A 23,105-nucleotide genomic window follows, 5' to 3' on the forward strand; every position below is an offset into this window, starting at 1 on the left:
AAATGAATGTATTTGAGAAAAGATGGATGAAGACATGGTGGAAAGAAAGGAGAAGATTATAACTGTGAGAACCAGAATCTGACGGGTCTGAAGAAGTATAACAAATAACAAAGTAGTAGTTAACACAAGGAGCAAATGCAAACATAACAAACATGGAATAAAGAAATGAGAGAGATGGAAGTATTGGGGGAAAAAATTTTTTTTTGAGGCATGTCAGATTGACAAATATTCCCTGAAGACAATGACACCTTTGTTTAAGCAGCACAGGAGATAGTACCTTTCATCTGCTATCAATGCTTATATGCTATCAGGTAAGTTAGAAATTAATGATCACATGTCAACAATCACTATTTTATCCTAAACAAAACCCCAACAAAACCCAAAGGAGTCCAAGTCCTATGAAAGGACTTAAAAAATGCAGCTGGAAACACTGTACCCATAAGACAAGTGACCATAATGGAACTTGAGATAAGCACAGATGCTGCAGGAGGAGGGAGTTAATTCCAGGCCTAAGAGGCTTGGTTAGCTCTTGGACAAAAATTCCCAATGTGGCAGAGGAAGCAAGTGAGACAGCAAGCAAGTGCTTATGCACGTACCAGCCCAAGTCATAGGAACCTCGTGGATACCTGGAACTTGGGCTATATAGAGGTGATACCCCAGAAGAATGTCTTGGGACCCCACCACTGCGGGGACCGGGGTGAAGAAGGACCGGCAGGATGCCAAAGGAATTCATGTGGTGATAGTGGTGTCTTTCAACTGGTGATCTCCTTCTACTTAGTTTCTCTCTCTCTCTCTCTCTCTCACTCTGTCTCTTACACCCCCTCACTCCCATTTCTTTCTCTCTCTGTCTGCCTCCCCCTCACATCCACTCTTAAATAAAATCTGCACTATTGACTTCAGTGTATGGTCTCTTATGGTCACCTAATTTCAGGCAGAGGCATCTCTTTATAAATGGGTCATAAACCCCACTACTCTCTGAGACAAACAAAGGAAAGATGAGCTCAGCATGTCTATTCTTTTTTTGTACTTGAAATGTATGCACATTACTGACATGGCAAAAGGAAGCATATTTGGATTTTGCTATATTCTACTTGGAATTCAGTTTTACCATATTTTTCAGATTATAATCCAAACATAAAAAATCACACTCTCAAGGCTTATTGCAGTAACACATTCAATCAGTAGTCTTTTATGCTAGGCTCAGAAAGGAGTGAAAGAGATTTTCCTTGAACACCTATTTTTACAGAGCTAAAGTTATTTCTAATGTTTGGTTAAATGCTGTGGAGTAAACATACTGAATGATACACAGAGCAGGAATTGTCTCTGACTTGCAGAACACAGAAAATAAAAAGGCTCTCTAGAGCTGCATTAGGCTGTATTGAAACCTGGGCTGAGATGGAATTGTAGGATGCGTTAGTGACCAAATAGATGCAATATATGTACTAGTGAATGTGAATGTGTCCTGAGTGGTCTAGATGTTTTACTAGTAGTTAGCTAGAACTGTGCTCTATTATAATACTTGCCTTATTAGAGATGAACATATTTTTATCCATTATGCATAGGCACATGTCTCAAAGCTAGTCAGAGATGAAGAAAAATGAGATATGTTGTTCATGATATTTTGAATAATAATTATATTTACCACATATTAATATTTCATTTTCAGCTTAGAATTGTGAATTAGGTTTTTCAAATAACCCTGTGACACGTTTAATGTAGAATAAAAACTTCAATAATTTAAGAGCATGTTTTGAAAAAATAAGTAAGAGAAAGATGTTATTAATTTTAAGGAAAATGGGCAACTGAAAAACAGAAGTCAAGCAAATGTTTTTTTAATTCACCAACCCTTCATCTCCTTGTATTACTGTCAAAATTATTCATGGCCTATCCTCCAACTATGAGGTCAAATACTATTGTGCTTGGAATTCTTACCTCCAGCTGGAGGTTTGCCACTGCTGTGCGTGCACTGAGCTGTCCATGTCAAGGCTCTGGCTTTGGTCTCCTTTTAGGAGGAGAGTTCTTGCAGTAACTTGAGAGTTAACAGGAAGTTCTAGCTATTTGGTCAACGTAGATACCAGCAATTTCTTACAGTTGATAAAGTACTAGTAAATATTTTTGAAAAATCGTCAGTCTGACCAGTAGAAGAGAGGGAAACTCATACTAAGATATTTAGAAAAGAAGATAGATTTTGAATTGCTGAGAAAGACAGTTCACTTATATTGCATTTTTTGCAGCCTTGGAGTTGAATCTAAGTGTGCAAAAGCTCTATGTACTGAATAATTACCCATAAAATGCACCTACCTATTGGTTATCATATATATTGAATGTTCACCCAATGAACAGCAGACAACTGTGGTTAGACAAAGAAGGCAGATGAAATTTTTGCTCAAATTTATACAAAAAAATTTTAGAAAGGTGAAAATTAAGTTAAAAATCCAGCATTTTATGTGCAAGTAATCTGAAAAACAAATTTTGTAAAACAATATGTTTCTTTCTTTGCAAGAAGTATGTTGATGAACTAGTTTTGACTGATTAAATTGTAGGTGGATTGTAAATGAAGAATTTTAAAGACAAAAGATTTTGAAGTTGGCATGAAATATACTACGTCTTTTTCAAATTAAGGGACACATTTTCTATCTTATGAGATTTATTATAGAGATGCTTGTAACTGATTTGAATTCACTGAAATGAATGTTTTAATACACTGCTATTGATACAATTACCAATTATGTGTAAGTAAGAAAAGTAATATTATAATTTTTTCTGACTTTTCAGGGCTTTGCACAGTATTCTGTACTCTTTTATGGTTATTACAATAACCAGAGGACAATTGGGTGGCTCAAGTTCAGGATGCCTCTTTCATATTTCCTTGTTGGAGTTGGGTCTATTGGCTATAGCTTTATGATTGTCACTCGAACGTAAGTTCTCCTTGGCTCTGGAAAAAAGTAGGTAATTCCACTGTTGACCCTGGAGACTGCCTTTTTAAAAAATGCAGTAATTCTAAGGACAGGACAATGCAAGATCAAGAGCAAGGTCAAACTTATGTAAGATTCCTTAAACCTGTATTAATTTATCTGTTCTTCTGCACCGGAAGTTTTGTTACAGTGTTGTGGAAGTGGGAATAAATCTTTACTGAAATTACAAAACATTTCTCCCCTGAACTTCAAAATGAAAAATGAATGCATGAAGTGAGGAAGAGATTTGTCATCCCATCTTTTCATAATACTTGGCATCTAGTAGATCATCAGCTAAAATCCAGGAAATTCAATAATTCTACCTTTAGTGATATTTTATGTGAGTTAAACTCTTCTATGAAGGAAGAACACAAGAAAGAAGCATATGGCAAATAATTCTGCATGTAGCTCACAGTTCACAGTAAATGCTGCCAAAAATATAGTCTTTAATACCCTTGGTTCAAGCAAGATGACCACCTAACACAGTAGTACAGTCAGCTCTAGCAGTGCTATTAAAAAAGCCTATAGTGAAAAAATAAGAACCTTGCAGGTCAAGATTCAAGGACACTATGGGTTTGGCACAGCATAGTTTTAGGTAGCGTAAGTTAGGTATACATACACATATATGTATTTTTGGAGAGGAAACAACCCACTTCAATAAGTTAGCAATTGGTTTAGTTCAAAAATTTATTAAAAAATATTTCTGATAAAACAACTGCCAAGATTAGAAAAATCTTAGTCTCAGAAAATTTTATTTCAATGACTTTCACTCAGACAAAAAATATTCCTGATAGCAGGAAAAACCTGTAGCCCAAAAAAAGGGAATATCCTTGAGAAAAAAATACATTGCATGTGCTAACTTTCCATCTGGCCATATGACACTAATGATGACTAGTATTTAGGAATTCATATGAGAGTTCTTTTCTATTTCTCCAGAAATAATCACAGTGAGCACAGAAACTAAAAGCAATGTAACTGGAAGTGCTATAATTTTTCTGCTGTTGACTGGGAACTTGCAAAGGTCTACGTGAAAGAGGTAGTGAGGATGATAAGCACTATTATTTTATTTAGGGGAAATATTTAGATGTAGGGTTGCTCCTCTCTGCAGCTCTTGCAGTGTATAACATAAAATGGAAACATTTTTGATCTCAAAGAGATTATATTCTAACCACAAGTATGTTCATTATTTTGCTAGAAACTCTTGAGAAGGAAATATCTTAGTCTATAAACCAGAAGAAGGGCAGATTCTACCAAAAACCTTTCTTGATCTCTGACCCTTCTGGACACGACCAACCCTGCTATTGATTTTTGGCATCTCAGAAGGATTTTCTGTATTGTTGACTTACTATTGTCTTCCTAGATTTGAGAGTATTTTAAAAAATGTGCTACATAGAATGCATTAATATTAATAACACAACTCAACTGAATTATTGAGAGTTAAGTGTTGCCTTTTCCTGACCAGAAATACTGAAGACTACGTGATTTGCACCTCATCAGTACACTCTATACTTGTGCTTAATGACTTGAATTAGTTGACAAAGTATGTAGAAGCAATACCACTGTTATTACGTGAATGAAACCCCTTTAAAACAGAGAATTTTGTAGACATGTTCAAGTCTAATCTGAAGAAATATTTTTCTGAAGAAATGATTTGATGTTTCTGGACACAGCAATAAATCTTTTGTATGTGCACAGGAAATGACAGGGAAGATAGCTGTATGAGCGATATGTGTTACAACAATGTTTACTTCTGTCTTGTTATTTTAGAATATTGATTATATTCTTTGTTATATTTATTTTGTTCTGTTTTATTTATGTATTTATTTAGCTTATTGTTATTTTAGAATTTTTTTTATTATAATTTTTCTTCTTTTTCTACTTGTGAACTCTCTAATAAAATCTATTGCAGTTCAGGATGTTCTGCACCTTTCTATTTAAGAGATGTGCTCAATATTGTTCTTCTATTAAGTTTCTTATCCAGCAGAATTTCTCTGAGGGGTTAATGAAATACATTCATTCCTTCTCACAAAAAAATGTGTGTTGTGAACTTATAAAGTGTCTAAATATGAAAATATCCATCTTTTGCTCTTGTCTCAGAAAAAAGATTTAGTAAAGCATAACTGACAGCAAGAATGATGTAGGGTTTTTTTCAGAAAAAAAGTTAGAATTTAGGAACCTTCTAAAAGTCATGCCCACAAAGCAGAACTAGTGTTAACAAGGTCTTCTGTGTCTTTCTGTTTTTTGTAGAATGGCAAAGAATGCAAATGATGATGGTGGTGGGGATGACACTAGTTTTAACTTCAGCTGGAAAATGTTCACAAGCTGGGACTACCTGATTGGCAATCCTGAGACAGCAGATAATAAGTTTGCCTCCATCACAACAAGCTTTAAGGTAAAACAAAGTTTACTGAGGAGAGGCAACACAATCTGGCTTTCACACTGGTATGAATCAGATGCAATTAAGGTCAAGAGTTAGGTGTGCTGAGGCTTAGAAACATATACTTGAATTGGCATCTGTACACCCTTCTTGGTCGTTGTGTCTTGCCATGAGATTTTTTTTTCTTTTAAATTGTGAAATAACATTACTATCTTTTGTGTCCTCTGTGCTGGCAGTACCAGTTTCAGAAAACTAATTCTACTGTAAAAATAATATTTTCCTTTTTCTCATTTCTGGTGGCTTCCAGTTTCTATGGTGTTTGTCTGAAAATCTTTTTTAAAATGTTCCTCCCATTTTGTCAACCTCACATTGTCAACTTCTCTTGTTACAGAGAATAGATATAAGACAAAGTAATAGAATAATCTGTATAGGGGTATTTATCAGAATATCAGAAAATGGCTCCAGAATTTTGAGTTTATACTTGTTTTTCAGTAAGAAAATTTTCTTTTTAAATTTTCAAGTTAGTTACAAAATACAGCCCAATTTGCAAGACAATGTTCTTAGGCCCCTTTCCAGTGTATAGGGTATGCTGATTTCAAGAGTAACTGTGTAAGGAATCTGGGGCAAGGTGTAAGACGCAGGGCTGTGAAAGCGGTGAAGGGGATATATGCTGTAAGCTGGATGTTAAAGAATGTGTTTCTGCACTAAGGTGGCTGGCACACAGCAGTGTAGCATGCAAAGGAAGATTTAATTTTCAGTGTAATAATGTACAGGGAATACACAGGCAAAGTATTGTGAGACAATGAAGAAGATGCTAGGCTTGCAGTCACAGTGACAAGTGTGACACCATGGGAGCTGGAGGACTGAGCACTGGCTACTCTACTCAACTGCACATGTCCTGTCCACAGCAGTGATACAGCCACTCACCCTGCCCGCCTCCTAAGCTGCAGGCATAACACAGAACTGCATTCAAGTGTAAGTCATCAAAAGAAGATTCCAAGAAAGCAAATTATGGAGAAGTACTGACTGAAAGCATTGAATCTGTGTGAGCTTGTCCTGCCTGTCTACTAAGAGCAGATGCTGAAAGTTGTTCGGGAATATAAATCAGTTGAGAAAAAGGCTTAATTTTGAGAAATAAACTCATGAAGCTCTCCTGTAATTCTTGCAAACAAGCAAGGAACCTCAGAGAGAAAGGGTGAAGTCCTTGCTTATGTGAGATCATGGGCGTTTAGTTTGAAAGCTGCTGCAGTCTCCTGTCATTTATGTGACAAACACATGCTGTAAAAGGAGCAGAGCCATGAAAGGCAATTATTACAATGCAGTTCAGCTTCCCCTCTGGGCAACTGATCTCTATACCAAAGTCAGAAGCTGTAATAAAAATTCCTTTCATGAGGACACTCCAGAGCAAAAGCTCTTTCAGCTGGCAAAAGTAGAAACTGGAAATTATAGTTGTCTCAGGGTCTTAATATTTATCAGTCATGATCAAGGGTAAATGTGGGGCAAACGTTTTGTTCTGCAGTCTGAAACTCTGCACAGTCCAATTTTTTTGGGATTTCTACATTTCAACTGTCTTTTCATTCTTTCTGAGCTGCTGACTTTCAGAATGAAACTTTTTCCTCTTTTCTCACAAATGCATATTTTTAAAGCATGATGTTTCCTTTTCTGACAGATATTCACATATTTATCCTGCTATGTCACTCAGTCTCATACCACCTTGCAAGCTGAAAGAATGTGCAGGGTTTTTTTGACACGAGTACAAGTGTAACAAGACTCATTGGGGACACATTCAACAAGGGCAAAGGAAACCCTGGGGAGCCAAACCCCCAGGATCTGCCAGGACCCAGACAAGATTTTATGAGATAATATATATTAATCTTGAAACATGAAGCTGAGATGTGTATTTGCATCTTTGTAATTTATTTAACTGACTTCTGACAATTGAGGAAACAGTGTGGGGCCTTGAGCAATAAATTATTCATAAAATTCTTTTCTTTCTAACAAGTGCAGGAAGCAATCGTGGAGGAGCAGGAGAGCCGAAAAGAAGAAAATATTCATTTGACTCGATTCCTGAGGGTACTTGCTAACTTCTTAGCCCTATGCACACTTGCCGGAAGTGGCTACCTCATCTTTTTTGTTGTCAGAAGATCCCAGCAATTTGCCTTGGAAGGTCTGGAGAACTACGGGTGGTGGGAAAGAAATGAAGTTCGTGCTAGTGCATTTCTATAATAGATGTGGTTTGAAACTGTGTTTCTCTGCTTTGCATGTTGCCTTTTTTCCCCTGGTAATTTAAATACTCTTGAGTGTGGATGGTAAATGTCTAACAAAAGAATTGCTTATTTGTCTCTGCTTCCTACTTCATCAAATTTCTTCTTTGCTTCTTTCAAATATTCCTTAGTATTTAGCTTTCATTTGAGGCCTTTACATTTCCTCCTCTATGCATTTAGGATTATTTTCCAGACACTCTCTGGATTAATGAGATCTCTTCAATCTTGTTGCTTTCCTCTTGAGACTGACCCAAACAAAGTGATTGGTCTGTGGGCACGGATAAAGTTATTTGGGACCTCACGGACACAACTCTGCAGTGTGGCAACAGGTTGAAACTGATACCTTTCTGTTCCACTTGCCCTGTCCAATGGTCCTATGCCATTTGTTTTGTGCCTAATCTGTGCCTAATGCTTTCCTCAAAAGCAGGTGCAGTCTGCCTGATTGAGGTGTACAGTGATGATGGTGACTGTGTTTGCTACGACAGTGTGCAGTATGTACCTGAAGTCAGTGTGCCATGTGAAAACCTGGAAAGGTTTTACTTCCTTAGCAAAAATGCTACTGTGCATGTTGTAAAACTATTTTGTTACTTCAAGCTTATCTTCTGAGCTGGAGTGTAAAGTACATACCTGGCTTAAGGTAAGGAAAAAGGTGCTAGCCTCACAAAGCTAATGAGATGGGCAATGATGGAACAAGGAAAATCAATCCAGAATTTTCAACACCAAAGCCTGACTGAGAAAGTAACATTAAAATATCAAATAATCCACCTCTAAAATCCAGAGAAATAGGGTTGTTGAGAGTGGATTAAGTTACTTGTTATCACATTTCAGTTTGATAGGAAAGGAAAAATTGTGTACAAAACCTCTTGATTTAAGGCAACACAAGCTCTGAGACAACAGAGCTTGGAGGAATTCAGCTTTGTCTCAGTTTAAAGGTGTGGTAACAGATTTGTACTAACAAGAACTGGGCTACCAAAAGCTGTTATATTAGTTTATGCTGTAATCTGGAAGGTAGGTAACATTTGTCTTTACGCTCATAGTTTTACTTTTGTTTCTGTAATAAAAATAGAGTTCTAAGGAGACAGAACTAAGATCTGGGGCAGGTGTATCTCTAAAGGAGAGTGGATAAAACAACAATGACATTTTTTGGCTAAAATTTTTTTCTATTGAGAGGTAATTAATGTATTTGTAAGTACAAAACGTTGCCCTTGATTGGATATTAATATTTGATTACATAAATATATTTGGCTTCTGAGTAACATTCACACATTTTCCTTGTTTTATAGATCAAACTTTCTTATGTCTGCATCATTAATATATGAGTTGAAAATTTGATCAGAAAAAATCCCAGCACCTAATGTACAACTTAGAGTAAACAAAAGTGCAGCTCCTACATATAAGGCAAGCAGCAATATCTAAAAATTTATATTCTTCATAAAAGTATTAAGCTGCTTTTGTAGAAAATGTCATTACACTAGATTCATTAAGAGATTGAACGCTGTTTACATACAGTTATGCAATGGAGAAATCCAGGATAAATATATTTTTTGTCATTTATTCCTGAAGCTCACAGCACAATAAAGTGCTGATGATGACTTTTCAGAGAAGACCTTTTTCTCTCTGACTCTCCTTCCCTCTGAGAATGTTGTAAGTTTTTTATCTCCCTCTCCATATCAGCAGTACCTAGTTCTGTCAGAACACAGTTCAGATACAATTGTCTAGTGAGTCGTGCAGAGGAGGAAATTAGTGGAAATAGGCAGACTGGGACTGTGTGCAGATTTCATCAACTTGTGATACTCAGAGAGGATTTTGGTTTCTATTAAATAAAAAAGCAAATAAAAAGTAGTAATGGAAATATATTTTTCACCCAAATCAATAATAATAGAAGAATTTATGTCTCACATTTCACTGTAAACAGTTTTTCCCCATCTCCTCAGGTGAACACAGTTATGTCACTTTTGGGAATGTTCTGTCCAACTTTATTTGATGTAATCAGTTCTCTGGAAAATTACCACCCTCGAATAGCTCTGAGATGGCAGCTGGGAAGAATCTTTGCCCTTTTTCTTGGCAATCTCTACACTTTCATTATCGCCCTAATGGATGAGATCAACCTCAAGGCAAGATATTTACATTCCTTCACTATGTTTGAAATGCAGCTGGGCAACATTGAGGACCTCCAGACAGGCACAGACACATCAGTGAAAGACATTATTTTCTTTCTGTACAGTAAATTACATCCATGCCTAAGCTAGCAATGGGAATTTTGGAATAGAAAAGCTTGAGGGCTGGTAACAAGCTCATGTTGTTTTATTTTTCCCTGATTTATTTCTTAGTTGGAAGAAGAAAAGATAGTCAAATATAACATGACAATATGGGAAGCCAGTCTGTACAATGGCACTATTCCAGAGAATTCAACTGCTCCTCCAATACAGGTGGACCCTGCTGATGTCCCCAGAGGGCCATGTTGGGAAACAATGGTGGGACAGGTAATGTAGCTGCTCGGAGCTCATATTTGAAAATAGGTCATACAATCTCTTGCAGGACATGATATCTAAATCCTCTTTATTTTGGCTAACAAGTGTCATTTAGATGAGAAAATGTGAGAAGCAGGTGTGGGAGTTTCTCTTGAACTAAAAATTTTTTTAAAAATTATTTTATTTTCTTTGTTTCCTGTCTAACAGGAAATTCTTTTTTCTGTTTGTTGACAGAATTTAAAGCATTTCTGTTTTCCCCCTCCTTTTCACTATCCTCTTATATATTCCCCTTCCTGATGCTACCTTTGCCTTGCAAAACTTGTCTAATAATTCTGAAAAAAAAGGAGTAGCGCAACAGGGATATATGTGCAGGACAGCTCTTACAGCAGTATGCTTTTGAAAAGACATCTCTGTCTTTAGCCAAGCAAAATAATGCGAAAGAACAATATAAGTTTAGTGGCAAATCTGCTCAAATATTTTATTTGATTCAGTTGAACATTTATTCTTATTGAGCCATTAGTATAAACCGTGGTTTCCAAACAATTTTCTAACATACCCTTTCCCTCTATTTTATCCTACTTCATTATTGTTGACTTGGCCATGACAACAACTTCAATATTGAATCACTTTTGCTGTTCCTCTGTCACTCTGACAATCTGCCCTCCTGAATGAACAAATCATGAGCAGGGACCATACTGGCAACATCATCCCCTCTCTTCTTTTTACTGATGCTGAATAAAAAGCTAAGAACACCAAGAGCTCATAACAGAAATAATTTTACCCTTAATTACTGATCATTACTGATCAGGGACAGTAATATCTTTCTGGGCTATCCGGGTAAGGCCTGTTACAGCAGGTTTTAGTGAAATATAAAAAGCCTAAAATAAAAGTTGGGGCATGAGGATTTGAATTAAGATTTTCTTCCTTTCTCTCTGTATCCACTGGACATTGGAACTCCTTGAGAAAGAAGCCATTTGCTTTGGGTTTCTTAAAATAATGTTCTCAAAGTCAGAGGAATCAAAAGCAGTTTAAGGTATCAGCTCAGATTTCTGTTATAGCAGTGATCTTGACTAGAAGCCTTTCCCAGTTTAATCATACCCTGGAAGTCTCATCTGATAATATGAGCACAAATCAGAGCAAAGGATACCTCTAGAAAATGAGGGGCAGTAGTTCTGGCACATTACATAATCAGTGAATGTAGAGAGAATAAGAGTTTTATCCATGTTGAAGCAGAATAAGCACAATTACTGAACTAGTACAGTATTTAATTATTTTTGTAACTATTAATTGCTTAAATATGTTCTTAAAGGAGAATATTGCTCTAACAGGAATTTGTGCGCCTGACAGTCTCTGACATGATGACAACATACATCACAATTTTAATTGGTGATTTTTTGAGAGCCGTCTTTGTCAGGTTTTTCAATTACTGCTGGTGCTGGGACTTGGAGTATGGATTTGTAAGTATCTGATTTTAAATGTCTTTGCTATCCATCACTTCACAATTAAGTAACAAATTTCATTTTCCTTTCAAAACTACAGGGCTAACTTTTGGTTAGATACACCATCTTCAAAATTCCTGCACTACATTGTGTTAGCTTTTCTCAGAATTTGTTTGTGCCTTAATATTTGTCTTCTTCTTTAGACTTTGGTAACTCTAGGACTTCTTTAATTTATTTGATTTTGTGAGAACACTGGATACACAATTTTCACACCCTTACAATTTGAACATTCCACAGAATACAATCTCATTGATTGGATAGGGCCTTCTAGCACACAGTTCTTGCTGAGAAAAATAGGAAAGATCCTCTTCTAGAAGTATTTATATATATGTATGTTTCATTAGAACTAGTTTAGCTGATGTAAAGTTAGTAAGGCCCATAACATAAGCAGGCATAGAACTGTTCACTTGGAAGTTGAGACTTTTGGTCTCACACTGACCTGAACCAGGTTAAATTTGCCACCTATTATTCTGTAAGGTCTGATGCTGTTTTTCATCTTTTAAGTAATAATCATGGTATTGCCAAAGCTTATGAAGCTCCTGAAGCCTCTCTTGCGCTTACTGAGAAGTACAGAAAAGAGCTAAGTAATTTAAGACTATCAAGGGTACCTCTGCATAAGTAATCATTGTAGCTGTTATTTTGTCCTTCTTTCCTCAAAATTTTGTCTTTGTACAAGTAAAATTTCCTTGCATTGCTAAAAACTGCATCTTGAGAAATCCCAGTTTTCCAGAGGAAGAGAAAGGTTTGGTGTTTTCTATTAAAAACCTCAGGTTTCTGGTACAACAATCTCATGGTTACTTGCTGACTCCTATGAAATGTCAGCATTATTTCAAGGTTTTACCTTCTGCCTCAAACAGGACTAGTGTAGGGATGGAGACAAAGACTACCAGCTGAGCAGGTTGTGGTCAAACCGGTAATAAATGCTGCAATATCAAAACCAAATAGAGTTTGAATATTGCATGAGCAGAAATATTGCCAACAACACATCTGCTTGTAGGGGGTCCTGAAACCGTTCTATAATAGACATTTTTATTTGGCTGTATATAGGAATGTTTGTAATGGTCTGGCCCATTATGGTCCTCAGGTCCAGTAATCTGCTTGAAAAAACAGCTGGAAGTAGAAGTTGAAACTGGAAATCCCTGAGTTTCTGGAAACATCTAATCTTAAAATCTTCCTTAGGAAGTAGCTGTAGCTGTGGCCATGGATATATATCCATTAATTTTCAGCCTTTTTCTACAAGAAAAATATTTTTGACCATCAAAATGTCCTTTGGTGAAGAATTCCAGAAATTAACTTGCACATCGTGTGGGAAAACCTTCCTTTTCTTTGTTTAAAGATTGGATTTAAAATTATTATATCTGTTAATGCTAGCACCTATGTTACAAAAAGCAGTCATACATTATTTGATTCCATATGATCTTATTAATCTCTCCATGTTGCTTTCGATATTCTATCTTATACAGATCTTCTTAGTCAACTGCTTTTCAAGTTTAATACTAGTAATCTATTTATTTTTTCCCGTTATGGAAGCAGATTCATAAATATATATGACATAAGTACATCAGTTCACTGTAAACATATATATATGCGTGTGTGTGTGTGTGTGTGTGCATGCACAAAACTATGCAGCGCAGGAACTTCAAATATTTCAACAGCGCAGCACAGTGCAAGTCAAAATTGTGACTTCAATTGAAGATTTCAGTAGAATGACTTTGTCTTGTTTCAGCCATAAGAGAATTGTTATTTTTGCATCTCATGCCCCTTACACCCTCTATCAGTTATGGATATAATAATTACCTGGAAGAGGTCCATTATTCATGGTCTTTTTGTCCATCAGTATGGTGAATCATGCTATGGTGTATACATGTATAAATAATATATGTACATGTATAAATAGTATGTTTGAAACACATATTTAGGTGTAAGAAAAAAGTCTACAACCACAATTACTTACCAGAAAGTTTTGATCTGGTGGATGTGAACAAAAATTAATATGTGTTGCCTTTCAATTGTTGCTTAAATTCAGTGTATTCGATGTTTTCAACCGGAAATGTTCTTAAATTAGAAATCAATAATTAAGGTAAAAGAAGAGCTGGGTAAGTGATTAAAGATTTGAAAAACCAGAATGAAGGGTCAAATTAATAGTTCAGAAATAAAAGACTAAACAATTTTTGTGGTAATTATGCATCTACACTGGAAATAAAAATGTATGACACAGGGCTTTCTTCAGCAGACAAAGTGATAATGAGATGCCATGGAGTCCCTAAAGTTCTGAATCTTAAAGGAAAAATTAGAATTAAACACTCAAATTAGAAATAAGATATTCATATTAAACAAAGAAAATGATTGGCAACTTCTATCAAGGTTAAAAGGAATACTTCAAAAGTTCAACAGCTGAAATACAGAAAGAAAATGAAAAACAGTGCTAGAGTTCAATCAGATATTAAATCAAGTAAATCACATTCCTCACATTAAATTTCACTGCTGATGCTATACTGGAGGACACATTATTTTGACAACCAGTATCCATTCCAACAGAAATTTTCTGAATTGTTGCTTTAAATATTTACCCAGTACCCAGCATGATTTTTAGTTCTCCATTAGCACCTGTCTCTGAACAAATGTCAGAAAGATTTTCAATAAAATACTGCAAACTATATTAAAGGCCTATCCTGTGGCCTTGAATTTTATTATTTGTTTCATTATTCACTGATAAGATGCAACAAGAGGCCTTGTAACATGCTGCCATTGTGCTGCTGCTGTTGGAAATGAGAATTTTAATCTACTGTAACTCATCTTAAGGTCCTTTGTGCAAACCTAAATCTCTCTCATGTTTTTCAGCCATCATATTCTGAGTTTGATATAAGTGGAAATGTGCTGGGACTGATCTTTAACCAAGGCATGATCTGGTAGGTGTGGCAAAGCGTGTTGTATCTGCAGGATGGCATCAGTTATCTGTGTCTGTGAAGGATTTTTCTGAAATCCTGATTGTGTCCCATTTCCTTAATTTTATGGATGTTAATGCAACATGTACCAAACTGGTAAACTGCAACCAGTGGGAACACTTCAAAACTATTTCTGGGCTAAGATTATTGGACAACATACATCAGGCTTTTGCACTGAGTTGGTAAGATCAACCAGTAAAAAGCTGCAAGGATTAATCTCATGCTTTTGTTGACTGACTGCTTGCTGTCGTGTTTTACTTTGAAATTTAGCCTTTCAACATACCTTACCACTCTTTTCCCATGTCCTGTGCAAAAGGCCTTAAAGTGAATGTATTTACACTTATCTGTCCAGTCACATGGATGTGTAAACAATGCTACTCCTGCAGCATTAGTCCTTAGATGTAGAGGAGAAAAAAATCTAGGTTTTAATTCTATTTTTGGACTTTACATGACTGGTAAAGAACACCATCATGTAGAGTCCTTGTGCAAGATGCTCAGTCTTCCTCAGAAACTGTTCTCTGCAAGCACTGTTGACTTCTCAGTTCTTGCTAAGGCCTAATTTTTACATTTATTATGACTTTGGTGATCAGGCTTTTCGTGTGGTGAAAGCCCTCACTTCTGTAAAGCCCTTTATCTTTTCATTTAAGGCATATGAAAAGAGGAAGGAGATATAATAATATAATAAAGCCTGTCATTTTTCTATACTCAGAAGGTCTTTCCAACCCTAATGTAAATATATTTCCTGGTTTTAAATAGAATGTCTGAGGCACTCAGGGACAAAGCAGCTTAGCTTGATCACCTTATCACCTGATCACATGGGCAAGGATTAAGGAAGAAGCAGATTCCCAATCTCTTATATTTTGTATCATTTGGCCAGGAAAATGAATTTAGCTGCTCTTCAGTCAGCGTGACACAAGAAACAAGGTGTGATTAAAAAAATGTGCCAACTATTTCAGTGTCATAACCATGCAACCATATATAATGAGGAAAAAAACCTGTTCAACAGAATCAAGAAGCAGGTTGTTGGCATGAAGCACTAAATGTCCTTGGCAAGAGAAGATAAATGTCTATTAAGCAAAAATATCCTTCATAAAAAGGTGCTAGTATATTAATAAAAATAATAAATTACGAATGAAATTATTTTGTTTATACTTAGCTGTAGGAGTTGTTAATACCTAGTTTTAAGGCTGTTCTTTCTTATACAACACAAGAAAGATGCTACTTGGACAAATTATGAGTGAATAGCATTTCATGAAGTCTTGACTTAAGTTGCAGAGAAAGGCGAATTGGAAACAAAAAGTTCATAGAGATAATTCTCTTCATACACCTTCAGCTTTTCTTAAAATAGAGCAAAGATAAAAGACCAGTTAAAATACCCCATAAAGTTGGATGTATGAATTTCTTAGGGCACTGTGTGCATGGTTGCAAAGCACATTGACAGAGGGAATGGGTGGCATACCTAGGAAGACAGAAGTCCAAAGTAGTTAACAATATAACAAAAGTTAACCATAAATAACAAAGTGGTTTTTTTTTTTTATTTGCTTCTCTTCTAGGATGGGATCTTTTTATGCTCCATGTCTCCCAGCAATCAACGTGTTCCGCCTCCACACATCGATGTACCTGCAGTGCTGGGCAGTGATGTGCTGCAATGTCCCCCAAGAACGGGTCTTCAAGGCTTCCAGATCCAATAACTTCTACATGGCCATGCTGCTTTTCATCCTTTTCCTCTCCACACTGCCCGCTGTGTACACCATTGTCTCCATCCCTCCATCTTTTGACTGTGGTCCTTTCAGGTTCTTTGCATTTTATCTCCATCTTTTGCAGTTGTTGTAAAGAACTGCTTCAGCACATCTCAGTGAATAATGCAGGAATGAAAAAGTGCCTCTATAATAAGCGTTAGCACCTGATATGCGGAGTCTTTAATCGTGGCGTATTTCTCATTGTGGATAATTACTGAAGCTGGAATCCTGAAAAACTGACTAACTCTTTAGAAAGTTTTATCTGGGGTGTAGAACAGAAAATCTTTTCTTTTTTTCAATTTTACTATAAAAAGGTTATCCTTACTGCTGCACTGAAGAAAAATTATTCTTAAGGAGTAGAGCAGTGAGCTGTTGTGTTTGAAAGAGAGGACTTTCAGGAAACGTCTGTACGACCTGTAGGAAGGGCAGATCAGAATGTGTGAGGGTGTGCTAAATGTACTGTGGTTCAGTCTTTGAATGCTGGGACCCTTCAACTCACAGAATTTCATGTGTCTGTGCTACCTCTGTGAAACTGAATTTGTTTCTGAAGTCTTCAAGGCCTCCATAGTCATTGGTCCCGTCTAAACACTTAGGCCTGCCCTGCAAACACACGCTTTGCATTCAAGCTAGTTTAGACTTTACCACACTTTCTCCTTCTGTGCACAGTACCTGAAAAGTCTAGGATAATTTTCATCATCTTTACCTGCCAGGCAACATGAGATACAAATACAACAAGTTGTATCACATGACAACAGACAAGACAAGAAATTAAAAATTTTAAAAGTCTTTAGCCTTTGAGGCTTTTCTTTGAAGAAAATATTAACGAAGCAAGAGTAGGAGAATAGTAAAAGAGACATTCTGGTTGCAATGCAAGGTTGAAATAATACATTACTGTTGTGAGTAAAATGAGATTTGTATGATCCCCAGTGCACTTTGCATAGGAGCAGCAGTCTCACAACATTAAATTTGGCCAAAGGCAAAATGACAGAGATTGTTATCACAATAGTCTCAGGTACCTAAAAGGGAGGTGACATGACAAAAATTCTGATGAGAAAGAAACTTGCTTGAATTTAGAGAAGAATTTATAACAAAACAAGAGGTACAATTTTTTTTTTTTTTTTTAATTTGAATCCTAGCAAAAAAATATTGAGGGAGATATTTGGGGTCACATCTCAGTAGCAGCAGTTACTGAATTGGGTATAAACTAAATGGTGAGACTACTCCTCAAAATGAGAAAGACAATGCTTGCCACTTTTTCTCTGTGAAGTGCAGAGGTATGTTGTTCTTCATCAAAAAAGTGAAACCTTCAATGTAACTCTTAATGGGGAGCACTTGAAACTGATGAGGGCTCATTCAGCCCCAGTATAGGTAATGCTATAGTTGAACATCCAGTGAATAAATACTGGTAGAGCATGCCTCTACATTTAAAAACCAAAATATTTTCCTGTTGGTAACTCAGTGTCCCATCCTTTTTGAAATTTGTGAATATTTTGGGGTTTAGTTCCGGGTTTTTGTTTGCTTTTTTTTTTTTTTTTGTTAAATTTAATCCATTCATTAAATCAACATATGAAACTCAACAGAGACCTGCCAGGTGTAGGGAAGACAGGATAGAATTAGCAATATTGCAGTAGAGAGAGCTTTGTGTGTGCTGGAGAGCATGAGGAGAGAAGAGAATGGAGTTCCTCATCTACTGTGAGTGGGTAGGGCAAGTAGAGAGAAAGAAAAGGTCTGAAGAATTCTATCTGAAATATGTTTATTACTTGAAAGGGTGTAAACACTGAGAATGAGTTAAGATAAAGACCCATTTGCCAGAAAATTTGTCTCTGAAAACCGTGGCAGGAAACTGCAGTGACCAGACAATCAGGTGGCAATTTGGTGACAATTCCTACAACTAAGTAAAACTACTAATTAGAATTAATATACAGAGACCAATTTTGCCAGTCTTGTCCAGGTTAAAAATGTCAAACTTTTGTGCCCTGAGGCACAGCAAAAGGCAAAATAAACAGAAAGTGACTTTTGGAACAACTATTTATACACTTCTGAAGGAAAACAGTCTAGGAAGAAAACATTTTCTAATGAGCTGGAACAATTACGTATGAAGGTAACTAGATTTCTGCAACAATAAGAAAAATATCCTGAAACACAGCCACTGACTTGTGTAGTAAAAGAGAGACGAGAATTGGGCTGAACAAAAAACAATTGCAAACAGACCACTTTTTGCTTGTCAACCATAAACCCCAGGATTTTATTTTTTCCCCCATGTATTCATAGACCACAAATAGTACTTTACTCATTGGTTGGGATGGAGTTTGCAACTCATACACTGATCCACTGAAGAATAATTTGGGTGGTAACCTGGCAAAATCTATTAGCATACAATAAGAATTTTGGTGTCTATTTTCCCCCCTAGAATACATAAATACTACTTTAGACAATATTCCCTTCAGAGTGTAAAGTTTTAAATAATGTTAATGTAACATTTATTATCCTTTTTCCAGGTTTGATGTGATAAGATTAACTTACATATTTGTAGTTGCTACAATATTAGTATGTGATATATTGTCAACTTTTCTGTTTAATAGTGGGAAGACTAGAATGTATGAAGTCATATCAGAAACTCTGGAGCACGACTTCCCTTCCTGGTTTGGGAAGGTATTTGGTTATGCCTCTAACCCTGGACTTATCCTACCTTTTATATTGCTTATGGTGTACGTATAGAATATTAACTCAATTCTTGCTTTATCTAAGGTCAGCTAAGTTTCTTTCACTCTCAGCCATCACTGCCTGAATATCTAATAAATGCAGTGCTCATTGTCCAGTGATGAGTGTCTTGAAGAATTCATGAGTCTTTTCTTTTGAGCATACTTAATGTGCATTTGCAGAAAGGTTGATATCTCTTTTTTGTTCAATGGCTTTCTTTGTGGTTTAGTTATTCTTTTAAAAAATGTTGTTCCTGTCACAAAACTACTAAAATGCAGAAGGCCCATAGGGAATCTGCAGTGCTGTAACTTTGATCACCTTGTCCACTATTCAGAACAGCACACCATAAATCATTACCAAGTTCAGTGGAAACACGAACATCATGGAGCAGAGTTATCCTCAGTAATTTTCAGGAAATCTGATATTCAGTGCCCTTACACATAAAAACTGTACTCTATATTATTTGGACAGGAGTATGGCACAGGGTTTTGGAGACTTTGTGAAATAAGGCTAGTAGAGATTTTTGTGAGTCAGTACCTGGTAAAGAAAAATGACCCCAGAATATTTGCTCTTAGAGATTTTATAGAGTCCTGTTTTATCAGGGCATTTTAACCTGCTGGGTTGGGTTATTATATTGGGTTATTTAGTATAATGCTGAACTACAAGTTAATTCTATACAGAGATGAGCTGGGATTTAACATTGTGTTGAAGAACTGCAAGTAAATGTAGAGAAGATTGCAGAACACAATAGAAATTACAAAAGGATTTTATATAAGCAATGTGAAATACTGAGATGAAATTTTGCCAAGGTTCACTTAACATCATGTTCTATTTTAACCCTTAACTATAAAGGGTAAGGACACTAAAAAAAAGGGAGAAGAAAAAAAGAAAGAGGGAAAATACAAGGCAAAATCAGGCAAAGCAGAGGAAACAGCATATGCTGATTAATTATTTACTCCTTATGTCGCTTAAAGACTTCATAGCAGATTTTTTCTTACTAAATCAGGATGTTGAGGACTACTAATTTCATAGAGTTATCGCAATAGTAATTCCATACACTAAAAGATGAAAATGTTCTTACATTTTTGCTTAGTAGAAGAGGGAGGTAATAATTAAAAAAAAAGGAATATTATTTTGGTTGTTTTCTTGGCAGTATTTCAGATTGCTTACTATATTTGTTCAGAAACTTTCATAAATATGATTTATGCATTTTTAAGGTGTGTCATGCAACTTATTTAACTTTTATAAGTTGTTCTATAGAAGTCACTTCACAGTTAAGCACTACTTAATGAAACATCTTTCTTAAATACTGTAAAATTGAGGGTAGAATATTAGTAGATAGAATAAATTCTTTTGTTTTCCCCCCCCTGAAATAACAGTGCCTTCTTCATAATGTAAGGAAGCACATTGTTCATTGTCAAAATACTAGTACTGATTAAACATAATAAAAGAGAAAAAGATACAGAGCTTATACTATCACAACTATAATGGTTGCTATAGGAATGTTCTGAGTCTTTATATTTAAATCACTGTCTAACAAGAAACTATTATTCTATACATTTAGCCTGAGTCTTTATTATCTCAACGCGACATCCAAATCCTACAAGGAAGCTAACTTGGAACTTAAAAAGAAGTTACAAAGTGTAAGAATAGAGACTTATTGATTTTTTTCATTTTACAAAATATTAGAGAAGCTGTTCAGGTCACTGAAAGATCCCTTCTCTCTCCCTATCATTAGCAAGCAGAAGAAAATAAAAGAAGAAATAAACAAAAGGCACAAAAATCAAATGAACAAGAGGAAAATCCATTTGAGACAGAACCACCACAGGCAAAGCCTAAAGGAGACAAGCAAGATGAACCCACTCCAAACAAAGGTAAGATCTGGTCTGAATGTCTCAGGATGAGGAATTCATGTATGTGTGATCCTAGTCTGCCTCAGTGACTTGGCTGCTTCCTCTTCTATAATCTCCTGAAACATCTTCAAAATACTGAATCACAAGTATTAACCTAATCTCCAGTTCACATTTCTTTCTTTGGCTTAAGAAATTTTGCAGCATTATTCCATACCCAGAGGCACCAAAGCAAAAAGCTGAACTATAATGAACTGAAGGTCTCAGTCCTGCTGAAAAAAAGCCTGGTTTAAGTTTCAGTGATCCATTTCATCTATCACAAACCAGTCAAAGCTTAAATCTCCTACCCTTCTGTTATATTTTGTTGACCCAGAGCTATGCAAAAGAGCATTTTTCACCTCTGTCAGGTTCGCCTGGAGAAGATGTACTGAGAACACAGTAAGCAATCCTTATCTGAAAGCCTGGCTGGGGCAGGTGGTTGTCAGTCTGACCTGAGGGATTTTGCTGGCTGTTTCCTTTCCCTCATCATGCATGTATGCCCTATAGCCACTAAACTGCCTCGAGCCTAAGAGGGAAACCCAAGTTAGAGATGACTGTCTTTGCAAGAGCCATATGTAATTACTGCCTTCATCACCACGGATAGATGATATCTAACTGCATCTTGAGAAAGTCCCCACCTGCCCGCATGGGACAGAACTGGATGGAAAACACAACACAAAGGTCATGAAGGTGCATAACCCCAGGCGTTGGCAGGGGAGGCCCAGACTTTGTACTGCACTCTAGGGTGGTCAAGCAGCTGCTGGATTTCACTGTCAGGGAACTTCTGATCTGCATGCTCATTTGTTAATTCTGTCCTCCAAACACATTTCAGACAGCAAGAAAGGACAGGATGGCAATGAATCAAAGAAGACAGCCCAGCCACAAGAAGTCAGCTCCTCTCAGATACTCCAGCATCCTGGCCCTGCCCTGAATGGCCACTACCCTCCACAGGGCCGAGGAGGAAACCTTCCTCCACCATCCATAGCTGTGACAAGGCCACCAGGGCCCAGGAGGCCCGGAGTGCCAGGCTATCCACCTGGAAATCCATGTCTCCCAGGGATGCAGCCAGGAATTCCCAGGGGTCCTCCCCTGTACAGATAAGGAGCCTCAAGAACAGTGTAATATGATGAAGGACACTGAAGGATGGAAGAGTGGCCCTAAACCCAAACACACTCCTGTAAGAGCAGAACCTCACCATGTTTGTTGTAAATCTTCATGTGCATAGAAGTAACCCATTTACTTCAGTTTTTTGCAGCATGGGAGCTTCAAAAGAAAACATGGCATATGTCTTCTTGTGTTTGGAGGCATTGTGGAAATGTGTTGCCTGTATCAATAAATTGTTAAAATTACACATTTTTATTGGGGATACTTGTTAGAAGAGTGGAAAACAATTTGTATTCAGATTTTTATTGGGGATACTTGTCAGAAGAGTGGAAAACAATTTGTATTCAGTTGACTTTTCTTAAGTGCTTAAAAGAAATTGTGTCACTAATATCTTTTGCTTTTCCTTAGAAGAGCATTTCACTGAAAATACAGCTGTGTATAAAGTTTATGAGAATCAGTTAAACCCCGCATATATCTTGTCCTCTGCAGGTGAGATATGCGTAGCCAAAGATTTCAGATTGTACAGGGGAAAACTAGGACCAAAACAAGGGAAAACTGCATGTAAAGTCTCTGTAAAAGTATTAAAAAGGAAAAAGAAAAGAAATAGTTCACCTGTAATTATGAAGAAAATTTAACTCCTATTACAGTACCACTTTTAGCTAGTAATAGTTTTATCATGTTCTTGAAGACTAGAAATAAATTAAAAAAATCAGATTGGTAAAGAAATAGCTCCTGTGCAGGAAAATGTATTTGGGGAATGGAGGTAAGACAATTATTCATTAATTTCACCTAAATGCTGTAGTGGCATAGAGACATTTAACATTGCAGAAGAATAGGTACAGTATAATCTTCTCTGTGAATTTATGACTGGATACTTGTATTGGTGTCTACATAGCCCAAGGTGGAACAGGTTATTTTTCTGACAGGTCTTGTGGAAAAACAGGATAGACGTAAGCCCAGGGGCAAGTTGATGTTATTTATTCCAAAGAGATAGGTTGATTTTTATGTTCTGATCTTATTTCCTTTCTCAGAACATTGGTCTTAATAATTATTTGAAGAGTCACAAGCTTAGTAACAAAATTAATCAACTGATAGTATTCCAAAAAATAAATGTAATTCCATTGAGGTCCTTCTGTGTAATAGAGGTTCATTTTGTATAGTAG

At 36.4% G+C, this 23,105-nt stretch overlaps 1 protein-coding gene across 1 annotated transcript in view; it reads left to right on the plus strand.

The window, feature by feature from the left end:
- Positions 1 to 21,939, plus strand: part of TMC1 (transmembrane channel like 1) — a gene marked incomplete at both ends in the record, with an annotated part of 58,644 nt that extends 36,705 nt beyond the window's left edge. The window contains 12 exons of the mRNA XM_082301152.1: positions 2,776 to 2,918; positions 5,202 to 5,346; positions 7,339 to 7,533; positions 9,530 to 9,709; positions 9,926 to 10,078; positions 11,395 to 11,523; positions 14,407 to 14,474; positions 16,064 to 16,303; positions 18,832 to 18,957; positions 20,514 to 20,592; positions 20,688 to 20,823; positions 21,671 to 21,939. Of these exons, the coding sequence (XP_082157278.1) occupies positions 2,776 to 2,918; positions 5,202 to 5,346; positions 7,339 to 7,533; positions 9,530 to 9,709; positions 9,926 to 10,078; positions 11,395 to 11,523; positions 14,407 to 14,474; positions 16,064 to 16,303; positions 18,832 to 18,957; positions 20,514 to 20,592; positions 20,688 to 20,823; positions 21,671 to 21,939 (1,863 nt within the window). The remainder of the gene's footprint in view (positions 1 to 2,775; positions 2,919 to 5,201; positions 5,347 to 7,338; positions 7,534 to 9,529; positions 9,710 to 9,925; positions 10,079 to 11,394; positions 11,524 to 14,406; positions 14,475 to 16,063; positions 16,304 to 18,831; positions 18,958 to 20,513; positions 20,593 to 20,687; positions 20,824 to 21,670) is intronic.
- Between the last annotated feature and the right edge of the window lie 1,166 nt (positions 21,940 to 23,105).

The sequence above is a fragment of the Coloeus monedula genome, assembly GCF_965178545.1.
Source record: "Coloeus monedula genome assembly, chromosome: Z".
Lineage (NCBI taxonomy): Eukaryota > Metazoa > Chordata > Aves > Passeriformes > Corvidae > Coloeus > Coloeus monedula.